At 60.5% G+C, this 21,278-nt stretch overlaps 2 protein-coding genes across 2 annotated transcripts in view; one reads left to right on the plus strand and one right to left on the minus strand.

Moving 5' to 3' along the window:
* LRPAP1 (LDL receptor related protein associated protein 1) overlaps positions 1-21,278 on the plus strand; it is a 229,491-nt gene that overhangs the window by 60,273 nt on the left and 147,940 nt on the right. The window lies entirely within an intron of this gene.
* The window catches only part of RGS12 (regulator of G protein signaling 12), a 60,482-nt gene that overhangs the window by 20,737 nt on the left and 18,467 nt on the right, over positions 1-21,278 (minus strand). The window contains 1 exon segment of the mRNA XM_084884537.1: positions 6,192-6,213. Within this exon segment, the coding sequence (XP_084740663.1) occupies positions 6,192-6,213 (22 nt within the window).

Genomic DNA, 21,278 nt, shown 5'->3' on the forward strand with positions numbered 1-21,278 from the left:
TGCTCTCACACTCACTCATGCACACACTCAATCACGAATGCATGCATGCAGCACACACTCATGCACACACTCATGCGTTTACACACACTCTCACAATGATACTCAGGCATATTCATACTCTTTAAACACACACATACGCACATTCACACATGCACACATGCACACTCTCACACACATGTGCACACACTCATGCACACTTACAACACAAACATGCATACACACACACACACACACACACACACACACACCTTTCTCCAAAATATCTGAATTACTTTGGAGACAGCAAACCTTTTGCCCCTAGACTCTTCCGTGTGTACTTCCTAAGTGCACAGACTCTCTCTTCCATGCCCACAGCACAGCTACCAAAGCTGGGAACACAACACCGTCCATTCTCCAAGCCCATCCATAATGTCCTTTCCAGCCACTTCCTGCCAGTCCAGGGTCGAATTCAGGGTCGCTTAATGGTCATGTCTCTTTAAAAGCCTTTTTTCTTGCCCCAGTCCCTGCAAATGTTAGTTTGTCCCGATGAGAAAACCCAGACACGAGGATATCCAAGCCCACGTGATCTATCACCCCCCACCTCAAGCCCAGATGACCACCCCCAGGATTCAGACAAGGACAGATGGGACGGACCTTCACCCAGCGCAGTCTTGGGCCCTCCTGACAATTGGGCCCCACAGCCCCTCCTCGGAATGGAGCCTAGAAACTAGTGAGCTAATCCAATCAGCCCAGTTTACAGACGAAGTGGTGGAGGTCTGAAGACCGATGGTCTGCCTGAGAGTGATCAGTGGCAGGGCGTCACAGGTCATGGGCTCACCAGTCTGGCCCCCAGGCAATTTCCCAGCCCGGAGAGGGGGTGAGGGTCTCGGGCTGCCTGCAGGCCACTGAGGCCCGAGGAGGTGCGGGCGGGGCCGGAACCCGAGCCTCCGAGTCAGCTTGGAGGGGAGAGCCTGTCCGAGGCAGAGCCCAGCCCGCCTCCTGCCTGACAGGACGCGGCTTCTGGAGCGCGAAATGCCAGGCAGATGGGAAACGGGGCGCTCACAGCCCGCGAGTGGGCAGGGCGGCAACTGCAAAGGGTTCGTGTGGGAGGTGGGAGAGACGGACATGTGTGAGTCCTGTCGCCTGTCACACTGATGTCCAGGACTCCAGGCTCAGAGCTCCCGATTCCACCACACCACAGAAGCCTCTGGACTCGCCAGGAGACAGGGCATTTTCCAAGCCCTGGTCACCAATTCCCCTACCCCCATCATGTGGATTGCAATGAAAAAGTTTACATTACCCACTTCCCAAGTAATTTCTGTGTGGAATTATTGTCATTTATCTCAACAAATACGTATGCTTTATGAAGAGTTCATTTCTATTGATTTTAGAGAGGGAGAGAGAAACTATGTGAGAGAGAATATCAAGGATCGGTCACCTCCTGCATGCATGCTGACTGAGGACTGACCGCACCTTTTGGTGTACGGGATGACGCTCCAACCTACGGAGCCACCGGCCAGGCAGGAAGACTTCCTTTATCTGTGCCAAGAGCCACCGTGCAGTGTGGGCCCAGCCGTGCCTGTGCCTGTGCACAAGCCCGAGTCCCCAAACGCGAGCTCCAGGAGGAAGACTCAAATGGTGCTGAAGCTCCCCCAAGCCGGGAGGGCACCCCGCATGGGCCTGCATGGAGACCCTGAGGGCACCTTCCCGCCAGGATGGGGCTGGAGCCAGTGCTCAGCGAAGTGCCCTTGACCGGAATCAAACCCAGGACCCTTGAGTGCACAGGCAGATCCTCTATCCACTGAGCCAAGCTGGCCGGAGCTTGAACCTGAACTTTTAGCCGTGTAAGTGTGGAGTCTACCTCCTCTGAGGCATCCTCTCCTCCGGACCAGTAACCAGCCTCAGACCTGCCCCCAGCTCCGTCTCTGCCAGTCCCTGCAGGCAATGTTAGCCATTCCCAGGAGCACCAGTCACACCGACACGCAGCGCCCACTCGCTCTCCGGTGGGAGGTGCTGCTCTAGGTGCATCGGATGCTAAGCAGGTGACCCTCAGCCACGCTGCCAGGTGTCCTGGGCCCCGCTTAGCAGGTGGGAGAACTGAGGCCGGCAGCTGGTCCAGAGCTGTGTTTGAACCTGGACAGCTGATCCCAGAGCCACCACATGTTCCACCGCCCCACGGCCCCTCCCCAGCCGCCTCCATCTCCACCACCGAGCAAACATATTTGAAAAATGTGCATTAGGCCCTGACCGGTGTGGCTCAGTGGGTAGAGCATCGGCCTGCGGACTGAAGGGTCCCAGGTTCGATTCCGGTCAAGGGCATGTACCTTGGTTGTGGGCACATCCCCAGTGGGAGGTATGCAGGAGGCAGCTGATCGATGTTTCTCTCTCATCGGTGTTTCTCTCTATTCCTCTCCTTTCCTCTCTGTAAAAAGTAAATAAAATATGTTTAAAAAAAAAAAATGTGCATTAGGCTGCACTGCTTTTCTGAGAAGGAAAATGTGAATTCACCCACACTCTGCCAATGAGGTGGTTCTGTGCAAGAGCCCACACTCTCCTCTCCTCCGGTGTCACTAGCCAGAGCTATGACTGTGACCACCTTAGATTTGAAATGGGGTGCAGTTTAGCCCTGGCTTAGCCTCACCCTGCTGGGCCTGAGGTTGGCAGTGAGGGCTGGGTCACCATGTGGTGCTTCCACCCTGCCATGCAAAGCCGTCCTGGCACACGGCGGAGAAGATGCTGGAGGCCCGGAGCAGAGAGGAGGGCACAGAGGGAGAGGGATGCCCTCAGAGGTGGGAGGTCGACCTGTGAGCTATGCAGCGGGAGCAGAACCCACACCTCCCCTCCCTGGCCATGTCCCTTCCCCGCCTCCCCCCACCTCCCCGTGAGGATGAGGTGCGCGTGGAACCAATAGGCACAGGCACTGCCAGCCAACACCCCAGGCCCAGGGAGCCGTTCTGTGAGCTGCACCTGCTCTCACGTGGGGGTGATGCAGGGGAGCGGCTGATACTCAGGATAAGGGCTGGCAGCCGCACAGGCTCATCTGAGAGGCTGCCCCAGGCGGGGACAGCATGCTGGGGGCAGAGACCCCACGCGCCTGAGCGGCCATGAGAGACCAGGGTGGGGGATGGTGCCTGCTGAGGCAGGAAGAAGCACTAACACAACCCGAGGCAGCTCTGAGCGGGCGGAGAGCGGTGCCAGGGCTGGGATGTCACAGGAAAGTCACAGACACGGTCATGGACCCAGGCCCACCCCCTGGGGAGACTCACGGACCCAGTGGAGGGGAAGCCAGCAGGAGCGTGGGCAAGCTAAGTAAGCTGGAGTGCTGGTGAAGCGGCCACCGAGGAGGCATCACGTGGATGTGTCACAGACCCGGACCAGAGCAGGTCCTTTGAGGACTTTGCCACGCTCACGGCCTGATGTGCGCCCGTGGATGGGGGCATCGGGCACCCCAAGTTCTCCACTGCAGAAGTCAGACCCAGACATGGCAGAGAACACCCCACCTTTGAGGATGGGGGGAGAGGGGGTCCTGGCAAAGCTGCTTAGTACAGAGTGAAAAAAAGAGAGAAATAAAATAAGAACCAACTTTGTTTCACTAAAAGCTGCAAGGTCTGAGCCGGGGAGCGGGGGACAGGGGCTCTGTCCCGTCAGCATGGAGGGTCTCACCTACTTGTTCCCAACCACGCGCACCTCAGTGCTGCCGGGCGCGAGGGGTCCTGTGTGCACACGTCAGAGCGGTTTCCCACGCGGCAGGTCAGGCCTCTCTCTAATGCGGAAGGCTCTTCCCTTCCTGAGGCGGGACTTGCCTCCCTGGCCCCCAGCCCGGCCTGGCTCAGCCCCAGGGACTGACCTCCCGCCCTCCCAGCGCGGCCTGGGGAGCTGGCGTTGGGAGCCCCTTTCCCTCTGAGAAGGGGAACCCTGGAGTTGACAAAGACTCCAAAAGCATTATTGTCCGACTTCCTTAAAGCGAAGCCACAGAGCCCACAGTGAGCAGCGAATAAAGGTGTCATTGTGAGAGGAGCAGAGCTAACCGCGTCCAAACCACCGCCCTGACAAGACTGGACCCAGGCTGTGGAGGGAGTGGCGTGCTCTCGGCCCAGCGGCCCAGCGAGGCGGATGGAGCCCAGCCACCCTGCCAGCCTCGCGTTCCCAGGGCCCGAGCATCTTCCCCATAGAAACCCAGGAAACCACTGCCGGAGCCCAGACCCCGGGGAGCCAGGACGTCCTGCTCTACCCGACACAAACAGCTTTGCGAGAAAACACCCGAGGTGTCCCCCTCCCCGCCCCCCGGCCGGCCCCCCTGGACACAAACACCTCTGCGTGGAAACACCGAGATTCCCGCCAGCTCCTCTCAAGCTCCTCCCCCCGCGGGAGGCGCCAGGCTAGGGGCTCCTCCTTCCCCAGGGCCCAGGAAGTGGGGTCAGGGCCTGCAGGGGCTCTGGGCGAGGGGAGGGAGCCGAGGGCGCACAGCGGCTCTGGCTCAGCAGCCACTTCCCCGCTCTCTCGGCGGCACTGAGCCATCGCCCAGTGTCTGCGCCGGGGAAGTCGGCAGAATGTAAGCCATACGTCCTAGACCGAACGTGCAAATTAAACGAGAGGCCCTTTTCCCCTCACGTATGATCGGTAAAGAACCGGAAGGAGAAAGAATAAAAACATGGCAGACTGAGTGAAACCTCTCAGCCGCCTGGCGGGTTCCGGAAAGCAGAGCGTAATCACGGAACAGCGCCTCCTCCTCCTCCTCCTCGGCCACGAGGGCCCCTAGGGACGAGGGCCCAGGGGCCAGCCCGCCCGGAGCAGCAGGTCTGAGGGGGAAGGGAAGGTAGGGCGGGGGTGGAAAGCCCCCACGGAGGGGAACCACCGCCACCAGCCAGGACACCACTTCCTTAGGAAGGACACGGACTAGGAGCAGGGGCTTCCCCCTGGAAGTTCAGCTTTTCAAAGGCAGACAGCGGACTTAGCGCTTGCGTCTATCGCGCGGACGGAAGAAAGCTTCAGAGACAACCAAAGCCTAACCCCTGACTGGACTGAACACAGCGAATGAACGCTCGAAGGGACGCGTTTCCTGCAGAGATGCGTCTTCCACCAGAAGCGAGGCGGGACACGGACACAGCTCCACAGCCACTTGCTTTACCCTGGGTTCGGGGACAGGTCCGACGGCTTTTAAGGAAGTATTCCCACTCCTGGCTTAGGCCGGATCAAGTGGCCTGGCTGTCCCTGCACAGAAAGTGGGTAACACAATCCCCTTTATTAAAGAACTAAATCCCCAAACACGAACTTCTGGCCTGTGCAGGCTCAGCTCCAGGGGTGACCTCGCCTGTGGCTGCGGGTGGACGCCCTCACCCTGCTTGGGCTGGCCGTCAGGGCCCCTCCTGGGCAAGCAGCCCGCTCCCAGGCCCAGGGGGAAGGCAGCGGCTACGGGGCAGCACGAAGCGCCGAGAAAACAACCCTGGGCTTCTCTCTAGTGACAAGAGGCGCCTCAGTCCGCTGCCCCTGCTCGGGCGCTAGGCTGTGGCCAGGACTCAGACCCACAGCAGCACCCGTGTGAGAAGGAAGTGCTAGCACGTTCTGGTAAATCATAAAGTTCACCTCCCAGAGGACAGAGAAGTGGATTAATTAAGATCCTGTAAAAACCACCAGTGAACATAAAGGCTTTAGAGAGTATTGGAAGAATCAAGCACTCTGGAAGGCACGCTCCCAGTCGCCTTGGTGTTGAAAAGGAACCGAGTGAGCAGGGAAGTCAGAGGCCTCGGCCGCCCCTTTGGGCCATTCCATCCAGGGCCCCACGCGCACAATGACTCCAGACAGAGCCTCTGTCCCTCCCCCTCTCTGACCCCGGGGACCCTCTCCTGGGAGCGGGAACGTTAGCAGCGGAGAGCGCCCTGAGTTTCCAGAGCGGCTCAGCCCGCAGAGCTCCGAGCTGGCCCGGGCGCCGAGCGGGCCCTCCCAGCGCAGGCTCGGGCTTGTCAGCCAGGGTGTGGGCTCGCCACCCGCTGCCTTCGCTGAAATTCAGGTTCACCATGCGTCTGCGGGTTCGGAACGGCTTCCGGAGCATGTCGCGGGCACCGGAGTGAGGGGAAGCCCCCCGCTAGCCTTACACCCGCCCCCCGTGGAAACGGAAAGAAAACACCTAGTGTGGGTGAGTTAATGGCAAATACACTCCCACAATTTGAAAACGTCACTAAAAATAATAAAATAGACATCAGAAAGTGACTTACCGCCGTCAGACACAGTTGCAGACTGAAAGAAAAGAGAGAGAGACATGAGTTAATTGGGCCTCATGGCAAAGTGGAGACAGCAGCCGTCCGAGGAACACGCCGCGGCCCGCGGCTCCCTCCCCGCAGGTGCCCAGCTAACCAGACACCTCGGTGAGTCAAGTGCGCGCCACTTCCTGAGCGGACTCCGCCCAGCCGTGGGTGAGCCGGCCGCGCCAGGCCGGGCGGGCGGAAGTCCCCGTCACTTTTTTGGGAAAGAACAGATCCCAGCACGTCGGCCTCAGCCTCAGCCTCAGCGAGCCTCGGGGAGAGCTCGCTACATGGTCACCTGACCAGAGAGGCTGCGGCGGGGCACGATCTCAAGGGGGCAGGCGACCTGCCACCCATCCCTTCAGTGCCTCTGGCGTGCAAGTGGCTGTGCCCAACGTGCCAGCGCTGCCCTGGGCACAACACACCCCGCTCGGTACCTGGTACCCCTCCCACTGCCCAGGGCACACCCGGACGGCACACCACCAGGCGAGGCCAGGCCACCTCAGGGCGCAGCCACGCCAGGTGTGGGAGGAGGGGCGCAGCAGGCAGCGGGGCAGGTTTCCAAGGAGGGCCCGGCAGAGGCGAGGCTGGGGGAGAGGAGGTTGGCCCCCACGGGGACAGGGCCACGTGTTGCAGCCGGACTGGAAGGAGGCGGCGGTGGAGGGAGGCCTGGAATGACAGACACTCAGCAACAAACACGGCTTGGCCGGCGGCAGAGGCTGAGGGCCATGGGAATGCGCTCGCAGCAGACAGCTCGGGCTGCCTTGTGGGAAGGCCACTTCCACCGGGACGTGTGGAGGGAGGAGAATCGGGGAGGCGGGGAAGGGTGAGAGCCGGTGGGGCGCTTGGAGGGGAGCAGGCTCAGTGCAGGGTGACTTGCTCCCTGTTGAGATGTCCCAGCCCCAGCACAGCCACAGCGGGGACAGCGCGCAGGCCCAGCCCCAGCCCCAAGCAGCGGCCCCTCCTGTCGCACTGCAGTCAGGGGGTGGGTGCACGGAAGCCTCCCGGCTCAGAAAGGGAAGTAGACCCCCCTTCTCAGTGGCTGCAGACCCAGGCTCCAGCCTGGAAATGGGTCCCCCATCTGCAGAGGGAGGGAGTCGGGAGGCAGGGTGTGGGCAGGCTTTGCCGAAGACGCGGTCACAGAGGATACAGAGAGAAGAGCGTCGACTTGTGCCTTGGAGGCCACACACCACACCCTTTCCAGATCCTGCGCCCCCAACCAGCGGAAGTCATGGTAAGACCCCTCAGGCCCAAATGCCAACAGGCGCAGCCCAGAGGTGCCGGGTGCCAGGCACCCATGAAGACCCATTACGATGGGGGCACCACCCGGCCTGCCCGAGTGTCTGAGGGTGAAACAGCTCTGTTAGCTGGCACTCTGTGCTTCTGCCTGCTGGTCCGTGCCCAATGGATGCCCCCGAACCTCGCACTCAGCCTGCACGGAAGAGGGACGGGGCCTCTCCCATGCCGAGCAGACCCTGTCGCAGCCCCTTACCTGCAGGACGGGCACCTGCAGCCCAGGAGCCAGCTAAGTGACCCCTCCCCCCAGGAGGGGCCTGCCACTCTTCAAACCGTCCTGAGTCCTGTCTGGGTCAGAATCTCCGAAACTGCCGCTTGCACCTTACCCGTGACTTCCCGGGTGAAACATGGCGGCTGTGCGTCCGGTTTTTAACTGTCATCTCGCCCCCCGCCCCCGGCTACCGGCCTCCATCGCAGAAGCAGGCAGGTCTCCTTCCCGGGGACAGAGGCCATGACGCTGTCCCTCTCCCACACTCACCACCGATCACCCAGCCAAGCTGAAGGTCAGAGACCAGGAGAGGGAAGTCTGCGAGCACACACACCACAAACTGCGTGTCCAGCAGCAGCCTCTGAGAAACCAGTCATCAGGTGCAGCCGCAGGAACGCGAGGCCGGGCCACCTCAGGGCGCAGGCAATGCCGGGGCTGGGGCAGACCAGACAGGCATGCAAACCCTCCACACGGGCCCCAGGGCCCTGAGATGAAGTGGAGGGTGGTGGGGGTCGCTGCAGCCAGAGACAAAGAAGGTGACGGCTGAGTGGATGCCTGAGGGGCAGGGAGGGGGCCACGTGGACGCGGCAAGCAGGGAGGGCTCGGGGGGAGGCTACGCTCCAGCCTGTGGGCCTTCGGTGCCAAGCACGCGGACCGGGGCAAGGGCCACAGATGTGCTGCTGGCAGTGCACGGGCTTTAGAATTGTGGAAAACTGACAGCACAGGGACAACAGGCTTTTTAACGAAGTGCTGCTCCCCAAGAAGCCGGGGAGTCCCTGGGATGGAGAGCGGTCACTGCCGGGGCCGGCTGGGGTCAGCAGAGCGGGCCACTCAGATTGCAGGCAGGCGGCCACACACAGGCCTGGGGAGAAAGCAGCCGCGCGAATATGAGCTCACCGTTCAAAAATCCCTAAAAACAAGAAAAGCCCTCCATGAGAAAGAGCCAGCAGAGTGGACAACAATGGATGAGACACTGGGGAGTCCTCCTAACCCGGATGTCAGAGAACTACGGAGTGAGAGAAGGAGAGCTGCACAATGAGGAGGAGTGGCAGTTTGAAGCTCACCCCGTAGGATGGATGCCTGACAAGGAAAGCTACAACCGCTGGAATTAAACGCTCAGCAGAGAGGCTGCGTACATTGGAAGGCTGGAGAGGTGTGGGAACTGGGAGGCAGACTCGGGAAGAACGAGGCACAGAGACGAGAACAGGGTGCACAGCGCGGTGGCGAGCACGTGGGAAGCCCTGAAGGCGCTCATCCCGCGCCGTCCCAGCAGGCGCTGCTCAAGGTGCCCACCAGGAAGGCGCCAGGTTCTAGAGGCCTCGGGGCCAGCACCGTCCAGGAAGGACTCAAAATCCCGAGCCACAGCCTCACTCTACCTCCTTCCCTTCCCCGAGTCTGGGTCGCTGTGCCAAGAGCACTCCCAAGACCAGACTCTAAGAAAGTTCTAGGCATCTGGGTGGCCTCTGTGTACGCAGGGTTCTCCTGGAGGGCCAATGAGGACTCAGAGGTCACGGATGTCCCCTGCCCAGCCCACATCTGCTTGTAACTGCAGAACCAGCTCGGACCGGTCCTGTCCGGTTCCCACGAGGCCCAGAATCGCAGTTCCAACCTGGGACGCACGCTCACGAGGGACACCTGTGCACCCTTCGCGGCGCCACCGTGGAACCAGAGGGGGGGACTGGTCACGGCCTCTCAGCATCAAGGGCCCGCTGTCCAGGACTGTGCAGTGCTGAAGCCCCAGGCCCCGCAGGGTTGAGCCATCCCCCTGTTTGGGCTGATCTGCTCACAAACTAAAGCTTTTTGCTTTTCCAAAAGCTGGCATCGTGTTGGCTGCCATGCGCACCAGGCAGCGAGCTCCGTCCAGAAAGCCTGGATGAAAGGTAAGTTCACCTGGGAGTGCTCCTAACACAGGCCGGGTGAAGAGTGCCAGCGGGACCAGCCCAGCCCTTTATCACGGTCTCCCCTCCTGTCACAGCCCAACTAGACGTGACCCTAAAGGAGAGCCCAGAGACAGTTCCTGCCACCGGACACAAAACCACCGTCCTCCATCCAGACCACATGAGAGAGACGGGCTTCTTCACCTGCACACGACTAAGGTGCAGTTACCACAGCCCCCTCCGCTGCCAACACGTGCGGATGCGCAGGTGCACCTGGGCGTGGCAGAGCCCGGCCCAGCTCCTCCTGCGCGGGAGCACCAGGATGCAAAGCAGCGGAGGAGCGCGTGGCCGGGCTCGGCGGGCATACAGGGGTGGAGCAGGCAGTGCCATGGGGAAGGGCTGGCAGGGGAGAGGAGGGCGGGAGTGCCCTATGGGGAGTGGGGGACACAGCGTGCTGTCCTGGTGGCCATTGCTTGGTGTGGGGTGGAGGTGCAGGCAGACAACCCACAACCTGGGGTGTGTGGGAAAGGCAGGTGACCCAAATCATGTCATTCTGCCTTGGGACGGACCGCAGGCCCAACTCCGACCAGCTGCCCTCGGAAGCCTGGTTTGCATGCCGTGAGCACATCCTGGCTGACCGGCGATGCAGTTCACAACGGAAGCCCCGAGATCACTCCAGAGCAGCCACGGAGGCACTGCACCGCAGCTCCGGTGACTGAAAGTTCGGCATTGCCAGGCCCTTGGCCTCAGCTAGGCCACAGGAACATTTTTATGAAGTCAGACCCAACATTCCTCCACTGGTACCGGTACCATGTGCTTTACTAACGTGTTTGCATTTTCTGCACGTTCTGGGTTCCTCCTAAATCCACGTGCTACACTTACAAGAGCACAGCCACAAAGCAGCTGCCAGGGCAAAGGTCCCGGTGAGCTGGCAGGGTGCTGGCGCGTTAAACAGGCACAGAAGGAGGCAGCTTCCCAAGGTCGAGGCGACGCCCCCGGCTGGACGCCCCCTGGCGCAGACACCGGAGCTAAAGGGGCTCGTGTGCGTCTGCGGAGGGACTTACTGCAGGCTCAGCCCGCCGAGTGCTGCCTCGAGGGCGGCGGCTGCGGACCCCGCAGTCCAGTGGGAGCTGACCGGGGTTTATTCTTGGCAGGAATTCCGCCCACACACGTTCGTGGAAGTTTTATTTTGAGTTAATGTTTAGAAAGTTGAGATGACTTCTATGAAAAGTGGTTTATGATGAATCCAGCCTTTAGGAAGGCTGATTCTGTTAGTAACATCAGACAGTGCGATTAGGAGAACGCATCATTTCCACGTTCCTTTGGTATGCAGTAATATACAGTCATTTAAGTTTTCAGTTTTGAGGCACTGGCAAATTTCCTCCCTGGGACATAAAAACATCAATAACCACATAGGACTCTGAAATAGGAACCAGAGGTCTGCAAGCTGCCCAAACATATCCAATGGTTTTCTTTGTTTTTTTTTAAATATGTTTCATTGATTTTTTTTTACAGAGAGGAAAGGAGAGAGATAGAGAGTTAGAAACGTCGATGAGAGAGAAACATTGACCAGTTGCCTCTTGTACACCCCCTACCGGGGATGTGCCCGCAACCAATGTACATGCCCTTCACCGGAATCGAACCTGGGACCTTTCAGTCCGTAGACCGACGCTCTACCGCTGAGCCAAACCGGTTTCGGCCTTATCCAATATTTTTAATACAACGAGAAAAATATGAATAAGACAAACGCTGTAAGCCTTAATGTAACAATCCAATTTGCGCCTTAGATTTCACTTTAAAAACTTGATCATTTAAGCTTTAAGGCAACTCCTGGCTGGCCCTGGAGCAGCAGTGAGCAGGTCCACGTGGGGCAGGGAAGACCAGGGAGAGAGGCGGGACCTGCGGCTGAAGACCCAAGAGCATGGTGGCCCCCAGGTCCCCGCCCACTGGTGGGAACCATGACTGCACCCCACCCCGCTCGTGCCCTCTCACCGCCTGCCCTCTGCTCCTTGCCCCGGGGCCTGCACACCCAGCCAGGACCCTCCAGGCAAGCATGTCAAACTCATGCTTGCTCTAGGGCAGTGGTGGGCGAACTCATTAGTCAACAGAGCCAAATATCAACAGTACAATGATTGAAACTTTTTTGAGAGCCACATTTTTAAAACTTAAACTATATAGGAAGGTACATTGTTATTAACTTAATTAGGGTACTCCTAAGCTGGTCTTGGCTAAAAACTCAAGGGGCCAAAGAGCCGCATGTGGCTCTGAGCCGCAGTTTGCCGACCACCACTCTAGGGAACTGTCAAGTCACTTCAATGGGCGTGAGTAGCACTTGTTAACAAAGAAACAAGGATGAGATGGGAGGACGGGAGAGGAACACCAAGTGCACCCAGGGTTATGCTGTCCTAGACCCGGCTTCAGAGCTGTGTGCGTGTGAGCACGCACCACATGTGTGTGCGAGTCCTGGCGTGACTCCCAGGACTCTCAGAGCTGCTGTCAGGGAACCAGCCCCTCGTGCCCTCAGCCGGTGGCACCCAGCTCTCAGCTGCAGCCTCAGCTGTGAGCCCGCGCATGTGGGCTGAAGCTCCCGCCTCAGGAGCCTTCCTTGCCAGGCCAGAGGCAGGCTCCCCGCAGCCATGGTGACTGTCCTTGAAGGGCAGCCCCAGTCCCGGGGGAATGGGACATGAGTGACCTCTGGCAGCCAGGCAGGGCCTGAGCACAGGGGCTGGGCTCCATGCCCACCCCACACGAGGGTTCTGCAGCTGCTCCTCCCGCCACCCATGTTCTCCACGCGCACACACGCACGCACACTATCCTTCCCAGCAGTGCCACAGGACCCGGACAGAGGCCCAGCAGGCGAGGAGGAGGTCCTTTTCTAGGTTCCATCCATGATGCTCACAAGGAAGTTTCTGTGAGACGGGAGGAGGCGCGGTGGGTGGGCTCAGTGCCGCACGGCGACAGACAGGACAGCTGGACACGGGCGAGGGATGTGGACGAGGAAGTGCAGCCATCACAGCACAGCGCAGCTTATGAAGCCTGAGGGAGGCAGGCTGGGCGATCGAGGGTCAGAGCGCCTGTGAACCTGTCTGCAAAGTGTGTGCGTACACGCATGTGCATGCACATGCGAGTGTGTGTGTCCCAGAGAGCTCTTTGGTTTCAGTAAGATCAGGAGCCAAGCCAGGCGAGCCCAGCGACAGGACTGTCACCATGGGAGCGTTGCAGCCATGCCTGACGAGGCAGCCCACGTTGGGATTTAATGTGCACATTGGACCTTACACAGAGCCCCAACCTCCGGCCCAAGCTCACAGAGACCCCAAACAGAGATGGGGTGGGTCCAGATGCCACTGAGGAGGTGGCATCCCACAGGACAGCGCTGAGCCGCAGCGCCGTCGGCGTGAGCACTGGTGTGGCGGAGGCCTCGGGGACGTGGCACCGGCACACTTCCCGGGTGGACCCTGTCCCACGAGCTCCTCCAAGCACACAGCGCCTTCCCGCACTGGGGACGAGCCGGAGGCCCCTCTTGCCTGAACTTGAACCCCAACCTCAGGGTTTTCTCCTAACAGCCGAGGCTTATGAATTCTCCGACCAGTCAGCCTCGAGCTGGAGCCCCGCGTGCCCCAGGCTGCTCCTGCTGCTCCCCCCCCCCCCCCCCCCGCGGTCCCAGCCGCAGAGCCTGGGGCAGAGACCTAGGTGCGGGCCTGGGAATGCGGCCAGAGGGCCCCCAGCTCCCCTGCTCAGCGCCCCCCCTCCCGGCTCCTGTGCTGGGGCTGGAGATGAATCCAGCCCCAGCCCCAGGGGGCAGCCTGGGCGGGCCTTTGAGAAGGGCAGGGCTCTGAGGGGCGAGCAGACGTAGGGTGTGTAGGGGTCCAAGTCCGACGTGGGCACATGCGCATCCAGGGGAGGGAGGGAACGGGCTGTGGGGTTGGGGCTGGGGTGGTCTCTAAGTGACAGCGCAGAGGACCTGGGCAGGAGGGAAGAGGGAGGCCCGAGGACAGCCACCCAGACGCTGGGAGACGCAGCTGCTCTCAGAGGGGTCAGGCCAGCTCAGTTGCGGGTGGAGAGAGAGCACAGCGGGATGTGCTCGCATGCTGCCCGCAGGCCCGGGCGGAGGGGACGGCAGGAAGGCTCATGCACGGGGCCTGCGTCTGCGTGAAAAGGGGAAGCTGCGGGGCAGCCTGGAGCAGCGCTTCCCTCATCCGCCTTCTTACTCAGATAACAGTGAGCAAAGCTGACCCTGAGGGGCAAGGAGCCGCCCCAACAGGTGGCTGTAGGTCCCCAGAGGTGTGGGCCGAGGAGGTGGCGGAGGGCTGCCTAGCCAGGCCTCTGCGGGGCCATCTGGGAGAGGAGGTGGCCGGCACATGGAAAAGGGCACCGAATCCGCAGGACGCGGCCAGCGTGAGCTCCTCCTGAGGCTCGGGCGGAGCGCCGCCAGCACACCAGCCCACAGAAGGGCACGCCTGACGCGCTCACACCAGGGCCTCCAGCAGCCTCGCCACGGCTCCCGGGCACCCACGCCCCTGCGGGCGGCCCTGCCCCTCCGGGACCCAGGCTGTGTGGAGGGGACACCTTCCTGCCCGGGCGGCCTGCCCGGTGGCCGGAGAGGAGCAGGCAGAGTCCTGGCCAGTGGCGCAGGGACGACGGCTGGCTCTGACGCCAGAGAGCCCCTCGCATCACGGCAGCCCTGACTCCTCGGAGCACGTGCTGTCTTTCTCGTGCTGCTCACACTTCCCCGTGCAAATGTGCAGCCTCCGCTCCACCCCAGGTTGGCCTCCTCCAGCCCCCGCCCAGCCCCGGGCCCTCTGCCCTCTGAGCGCCTGGGAGAGGCCGGCCCTGACTTCCATGACTGGCCTGGTTACCTCTGGTCCTGCAAAGCCCGGTGCAGAGCAAAGCCCCGGGCTCGGGAAAGCTCCTGCCCTCAGCCCCTTGCAGCCCAGGCACCTGCCAGGCAGACCAAAGTCACAGCTAACCTGCCACAGCCCCCAACCCGAGACACACGCCTCTGCTGGGTGTGCGGCAGGAAGGGAAGGGAGGACAGACCGCAGCAGTGGCAGCCCGTGCAGCCCTGCCACCTGAGCGGACATGAGGGAGGATGCACGGAGCATGGCAGCACACGCCCCGGACGGAGCAGGGAGGAGCAGGGCGAGGCAGCAGGTCTCCATGCCCGGGGCCTGAGTGGGACTTGCTCCTGCTGCTCAGAGGATGGGAAGGACGGCCCGTGTGCGACGCCGCGACTGCAGGGAATGCCCTCTGCTCCTGCCCTGCCTCTGGCCTAGGAAGCCTCAAGCCAGCCAGGCCCCGCAAGACCCGGCCCAGCGGCCCCGGGGATGCTGTCACGGCCTCCTGCGGCACAGGGACCGTGAAGCGAGGCTCCGTCAGACACAGCAGGGGGGAGCAGTCTAAGGGGGCACAGGAAGCTTGTTAAAGCTTCTCCCCTGACACGTCACGTTTCTTTCAGGCTGTGGGCTTCCGTGTCTCCACAACCAGTGTCTTATGGCATCTGGGCTGTGACCACCGCCGGGATGTGGTTTAAGGACGATGACGCTCTGCTTGGCAAAGGCGTGGACACTGGCAGCCAGGCTGCATCTCGCTCGTAAAGACGGGAAGCCGGTGTGAGCACTTGGCCGGAGGCCTGGCTCGTCCTGGGCCGGCACGCTGGCGGCTCCCAGCGCCTCTCCTGGCGCCTGAGGATCATGGGAAGCAGCACCTATACAGGCTTACGATCCTCCACTTCACATGAAAGCAGCCCGGAGGAGCACAGCTTTACCAGCCCTGTCACAAAGCACGGCTTTTACAGCGCGCACGCCCTGTGGGTGGGAGCCCAGCACTCCACCCCCGCCCCATTCTCCAGCCGAACAAGCTGAGGCTCAGGGAGGAGCACCCTTCCACCGGCCCTCCGGCCTCACCCCTGCCCGTGTGACCTGGCACCATGCAGGGCTGGCTGCGAGGGCTAACCTGGGCCCTGGTGGCTACGGCACCGACCCCACTGCCACCGCCAGCTCCACGAGAGAGCCGCTGTTTTTGTTGCTTAAGAGACACGCCCTCAGGGACCAGCTGGCCCGCCGGCGTGTGCACTGCCCACATCTCACAGTGACCACTCCGTCTCCTTTTCTAAAAGCGAACCAAAGCCACGTTTTCAACAACATGCCATGAGGTCCTATTGAAATGGAAGCGCAGCCCCACAGGGTAGGAATGATGTTCCTGGCCCACCGCGGACATGACCGGCCGGAACTGACCTGCGCAGCCGAGGGAAGTGGGACGCTAGCCGCTCCCAGGCCGGGGCAGCGCCGCCCACTCTCCGCAGCCCGCAGCCCACGCTGTGCCAGGGCTCCGAGCACGCCCAGCCCTCCCAAGTACATGAAACCGCACGCGTTTCATCAGCACAGCCCTGGCCCGTCCAGCCGCCGAGTGGAAGGAAGGGCGTCGCTCATGTTCCCACCCCGCCCTCCAGCCGCCACCTCTGAGTGTCCCCCTCCGGCCTCTGCACTGGCCCTAACGAGGGATTAGGACAACAAGCAGGTGAGACAGCTCTCAGAAAGCATGACCTGTAAACCGGCCCTGTAATTAGTGACAATCTCCTATAAATAACTTCAACTCACTTCTGCCTTCTTTCAGCACAGCAAGAGCCACAGAGGAAAATAAAAGCATTCTTTTCAGACCGTCTCAAGCCTTTAAAAAACGTTTACAGTAAGTTCAACTTTCTAAGCTGAGGTCATAGCCCGTCATTAGAGGCCGCAGTTCCCTAGGTCTGTACATGCAACAGGATCGCCCGTGACATTTAGAACATAAGACAGCGCAGTGCTAAAGAGCAGGGCAGGTTCTGAACTGTGCCATCCCAACACAGCTAGTTCACTAGCGCTCAGCCTCCGGCATCACTGTGGGGAGGACAAGGAGGAGGCCGGCGGGGGCACCGGCAGGGGGTCCGGAGAGGCAGGTCTGTGGTCCCAGAGCGGCACCATCACCAGGGACTCTCACCAGCTCCGGGCGGCAGACGGGAGACAGCGGCTCAGTGTTCCGCTAACAGGCTGCCACCAGCAGCTGAGCAGAGCGGCACTGGAGACGCCGAGCCTTCGCTCACGACTATTTAAATAGCCCGCGGCCAGAAGGACTCACCTGCTGATCGTCTGGAGCCTGCGTCTCCTTGGACGCCCCTTCTCCCACATCCATCAGGACCGCGAACGCCCGCACCTCGGCAGGCAGGCAGGCAGCGGGAGAGCGACCTGCACCCGCGGCACGCCTGTGCGCGGAAGGAAAGTTTAAAGACGCCGCAGATGAAGTTCCATTCTGCTCGCCTCGTAACCCGTGGCAACAGGACACTGCAGGAAGCTGTGGCCGGCCAGGGACTCAGACTGGACTGTCTCGTGCAGCGAAGAAAGCCGTTTACGTAAATCACGCTGTGAGGTCACTTGTAAAGTATTTCCTCCCCCAAATCAGGAGGATAACGTGCAGCCGACCGGGGCGGTCTCCCAGCCGCCCAGCAGCTGCCGAGGAGCTGAGAGAACGCAGAGCGGCTCCGCGCGTCCCCGCCTAATGACAGCTCTATTATTAGCCTCCCCACGTGTGCGGTGCGGGGCAGCCGCGGCTCCGCGCCCTCACCCCTTCCCGGGGCCGCTCCCAGGACCTGCCGGGCCTGCCTCCCCACACCCCACACCCCTGAAAGGGGGGCAGCACGACAGGTGCTGGTTAGGAAAGGGGGAAGCAGAGATGAGTTTAGAACCTGTGTCCCTGGGACGCCCTGGGAGGGTCCTGAGCTCACGCCAAGTGCCCCAAACCGTCCATGTGGCGGCAGGGACGTCGGGGCCTCGCTGGCTGGGCTCCTGGAAGGGCAGAGGGCAGACCTCAGGGAGTGTCTTGGGGGGGGGGGCGCCAAACACAGCGCCCATGTGGACACCTGCTGGGAGGGCACTGAGCCCGCCTGCCTTTGCTCTTCCCCGGAGGACCCCGAGCTCCCAGTGGGCACTCACGACACAGCTCTGTCTGTCACAGAAACGTGCACCTGCCTGGGAGTGGACATTACAGACAGAAGCAGCCTCGGCTCAAGCTCCCTTAAACAGCTTTGCTCAAGAGACCTGCACTCAGTACAGAAAAGGTATGAAAGAGAGGGGCAGGGGGGTCAGAGGCCTCATCATCACCTAACCGCCGCCGCTGAGCGCAGAAACTGCCCAGCCTGGGCCCAGCACATGCTGGGGTGGGGGTGGGGTGAGCGGAAAGGACTGGGTGAGTAGAAAGAGGAGGAGGAGGTGGTGGTAGTGGTAATGGAGGAGGAGGGAGGAGGAGGAATAGAAGGAGGAGGAGAGGGAAGAGGTAGAGAAAGAAGAGATGGAGGAGGAGGAGGTAGAAAAGGAGGAAGAGGAGGAGGTAGAGAAAGAAGAGATGGAGGAGGAGGAGGTAGAGGAAGAGGACGAGGAGGAGGACAAGGAGGAGAAGGAGGAGGCGGTGGCACCACGACATCCCTGGCCTCAGGTAAGGTGTCTGACCTTCAGTTGTCTCCTGACCCAGTCCCGGCCCTGGTGTGGACCACACGGCCTGTAATTCTAGCTGCCCTTCCTTCCCAGTGCCCACTGCTCGCGCCCTCAGCTCGGCGGTGCCCTGTCCAGCGCCTACCCGCTGGGGGCACTCCCGGCACACCCACTGCTCAGTGCTGGTGCTGGCCAGGGCCAGCCCAATGAGGACAGGGCTGCTAGCTGTTCCCTGCTGGCCCTTGAGCAGAAATGCACGTAGCGGGTGTTTGAGGACCACTCACCAGGACATCCTAGAACAGCGGTTGCCAACCTTCCGGACCTCACAGACCACCGGTTGGCGACCGGTGTCCTAGAATGCGTCCCAAGTGAATAGGGTTTTAAAGAGAATTACGATCATTTCCTATGTAAACAACCTAAAGGTTAGATGAGTACATGAAGGACCAAAACAAGCAAAAACTTGGGAGTTAATTTCTCCGAGAGATAAAAACAGCAAGCTTAAAAAGGGTTTTTTTAAAGCTCATTGTGAAGTGCCTGTACAGTGCACCCTGGATCACGTGAGCTCCGGGCTGCAGTGCGTCGGAGGTGAGCAGCGCCGGGAGGAATGTAGCAAACCGGCCAAGAGGCTGAAGAAGGCAAACGACCAAAGAAGGCAATGGGGGCCTGAGTCCGGGCTCTGCAGGTCTGCCTGCCCGGGCGAGGCCAGCCTGACAGCAAGCACCTGGCGTGCAAACACACGCACAGAGTCTGGCCACTGAGCGGGCAGCCTCAGAGCCACCCGCCCTCTCCCCTCCCCAGGTGGAGAAGTCTGGACACGGGCGCCCCCTGCTGTCCAAGACGCATGGCCAGTTCCTGTCATCAACACCAGAAATGGGGGGTTCCTCTAGCAAATACTCAGACCAAGCATGTCAAACTCAAAGGCCAAGGCGGGCTCAATAAACCAGGTGGCCGCAAAAAAACAAAAGCTTCAATTTTCATAGAAACGCAAGTTCATTTCTATAGAGACATGATGAATTCAAAGGGCTGAATTAAATGAGTCATCGTTAACATAAAATAGAACATTTTAATAAAAATTAACATTTTTCTTGAACATTAACTTACTAGACACTGAACAAATGCACAAATTAACAAGCGTCAAGCAAATAAACGTATTTTTCTTGCTGTCTGAAAGTGAAATATTTCCTGTTGCACACACCAAATAAGTCAGTCCAAGACTAACGATGTGCAATCAGCTGCTAAAATACTGCTAAAATAGCTGGTGCTAGTGGAGAGAAATGGTGCGCCTGTGCATAAGGTGTAAGGGAAATGAATGCAACTCGATGATAATAATCAGTCATTAAAGAACATTGCAGTTCATAATTAATAATTACGTATAACAGGATACTGTAAAAATTAAATTATGAGATGTTTATTAAAACGTTTCTTACATACTGTCATACTGGTGGGCTGCAAAAATATTCGTTGTGGGTACATGTGGCCTGCGGCCATGAGTTTGACATGCTTGCTCTGGTGATGCAGAGAAAGGGCTGGGGCGCTGTGAGCGGCAGGAGGAGCCGTGATAGGGATGGGGTGCTCCAGTGAGCTGGGCTGGGACCAGGCCACAGCTAGCCAGCCAGGGAGTCCAGGGCAGCAGGACAGGGCCTGGCACTTGTCAGCAGTGGTCAGGAAAAGGGAGGAGACTCGGGCGATGGGGAGGGATGAAGGACCCCTCCCCCAGCCTAGAGAACAGCCTAGAGCAGGGCTGGGAGCAAGCTGGCCACTGGCCTCACAGGACGCCCCCCGCTTTGCAGGCCATACACTACCACTCAGCTCTGCCTGATGTGCCAACAACGCTGTATTCACATGCCAACAACACTGTACTCGCCAGACTCTGCCCAGCCAGCTCCCCCGACTCTCTAGTCTAGGGGTGTCGAACTCAATCAGAGAAGGGGCCAAAATCTAAAATCCAGCCTAAATCGAGGGCCGAATGGTTTACTGAACAGTCATAAACTGACAATGTCATAAACTGCCAGCGGAGTGCAGTGATGACAGTGCGGTGCGGGCCACATTGCAAGGCCTGGCGGGCTGGATTTGGCCCGCGGGCCTTGTGTTTGACACATGTGCTCTAGTCCAAAGCATGCCCCGCCCCCCTGCCTTGTCTTTGGAAACGAGAGCTTTGCTTGGGAGGGTGGCTGTCTGGCCCCAGTGGCCTGCACTGCCCCATGGAGAGTCTCAGCCCCTGCTGCCTCCATGCTGCCCGAGGGGCCTTCCAAACAGACGCCTGGCCCTACCGGAGGGGTGCCCAGAGCAGGGCGGAACTCAGGGCCGGCGGCGCTCTCACTGGGCTCCTGCAGGCTTCGTGGACTCAGCCGTCCCACCCCTTCTATCCCGGGACACACTGGCTGTGCCCTGTCCCAAGACCTGGCCCCTCTTAGCATCGAGGGCTTGGCGTGGACAGTCCCTCCCAGAGCAGCCACCAGGCCAGGGCATGCAGGGCGCCCCATCTCTCCCCACACCTGGCCTTGCCCCCCCCCCACCGCCGCCGAAGTCACCGAGTCGCCCGCCTGACGTCTCCCTTTTGAGCACCTGTCGGCTGTGCTCTCACCTTAGAGCAGGGGTCTTCAAACTACGGCCCGCGGGCCACATGCGGCCCGCAGAGGAGTCTGATCCGGCCCGCCAGGTTTTTTGTGCAGTGAGCGCAGCCGAGGTGTTACAGTAGGAATTAGTAGTTCATATAGTCCGGACCTCCAGCTCTCTGAGGGACCGTGATCTGGCCCCCACTTTAAAAAGTTTGAGGACCCCTGCCTTAGAGCATGCCCTGGGGCAGGACGAGCCACAGCTCCTCGGGGCAGCCGCGCAGACCAGGCTGCCGGGGCTCGGTGTCCTGGGAGAGGCAGCTGGGGAGCCGGTGCAGGAGCGAGGCTCTAAGCCCGCCCGCCGGGGGAAGGGCTCCGCGGGCTTGGACAATCCTTTATTCCCTGGCACTGGCACCTTGCCTCAGTTTCCCGCTCAGTAAAGCAGAAACAGTGATAGTTCCTGCGGCCCAGCGGTCAGTGTGTCCAGTGACGGGGCAGGTCATAGACACAGGCAGGGCCATTGGCCTCGTGTGGCCCATCAGGGCACGGCCTGGTGACCCCCCCTTGCATGGGGCCCTGGAAGGGGGATCTGCCCTCAAGGAGTGGGGACACTGCGGTCCTCACCACGTTACATGGATGTCATGAGCCACGGAGACCCTGGGAGCGGC

This window comes from Pipistrellus hanaki (assembly GCF_964339955.1).
Source record: "Pipistrellus hanaki genome assembly, chromosome: 1".
In the NCBI taxonomy this organism is placed as follows: domain Eukaryota; kingdom Metazoa; phylum Chordata; class Mammalia; order Chiroptera; family Vespertilionidae; genus Pipistrellus; species Pipistrellus hanaki.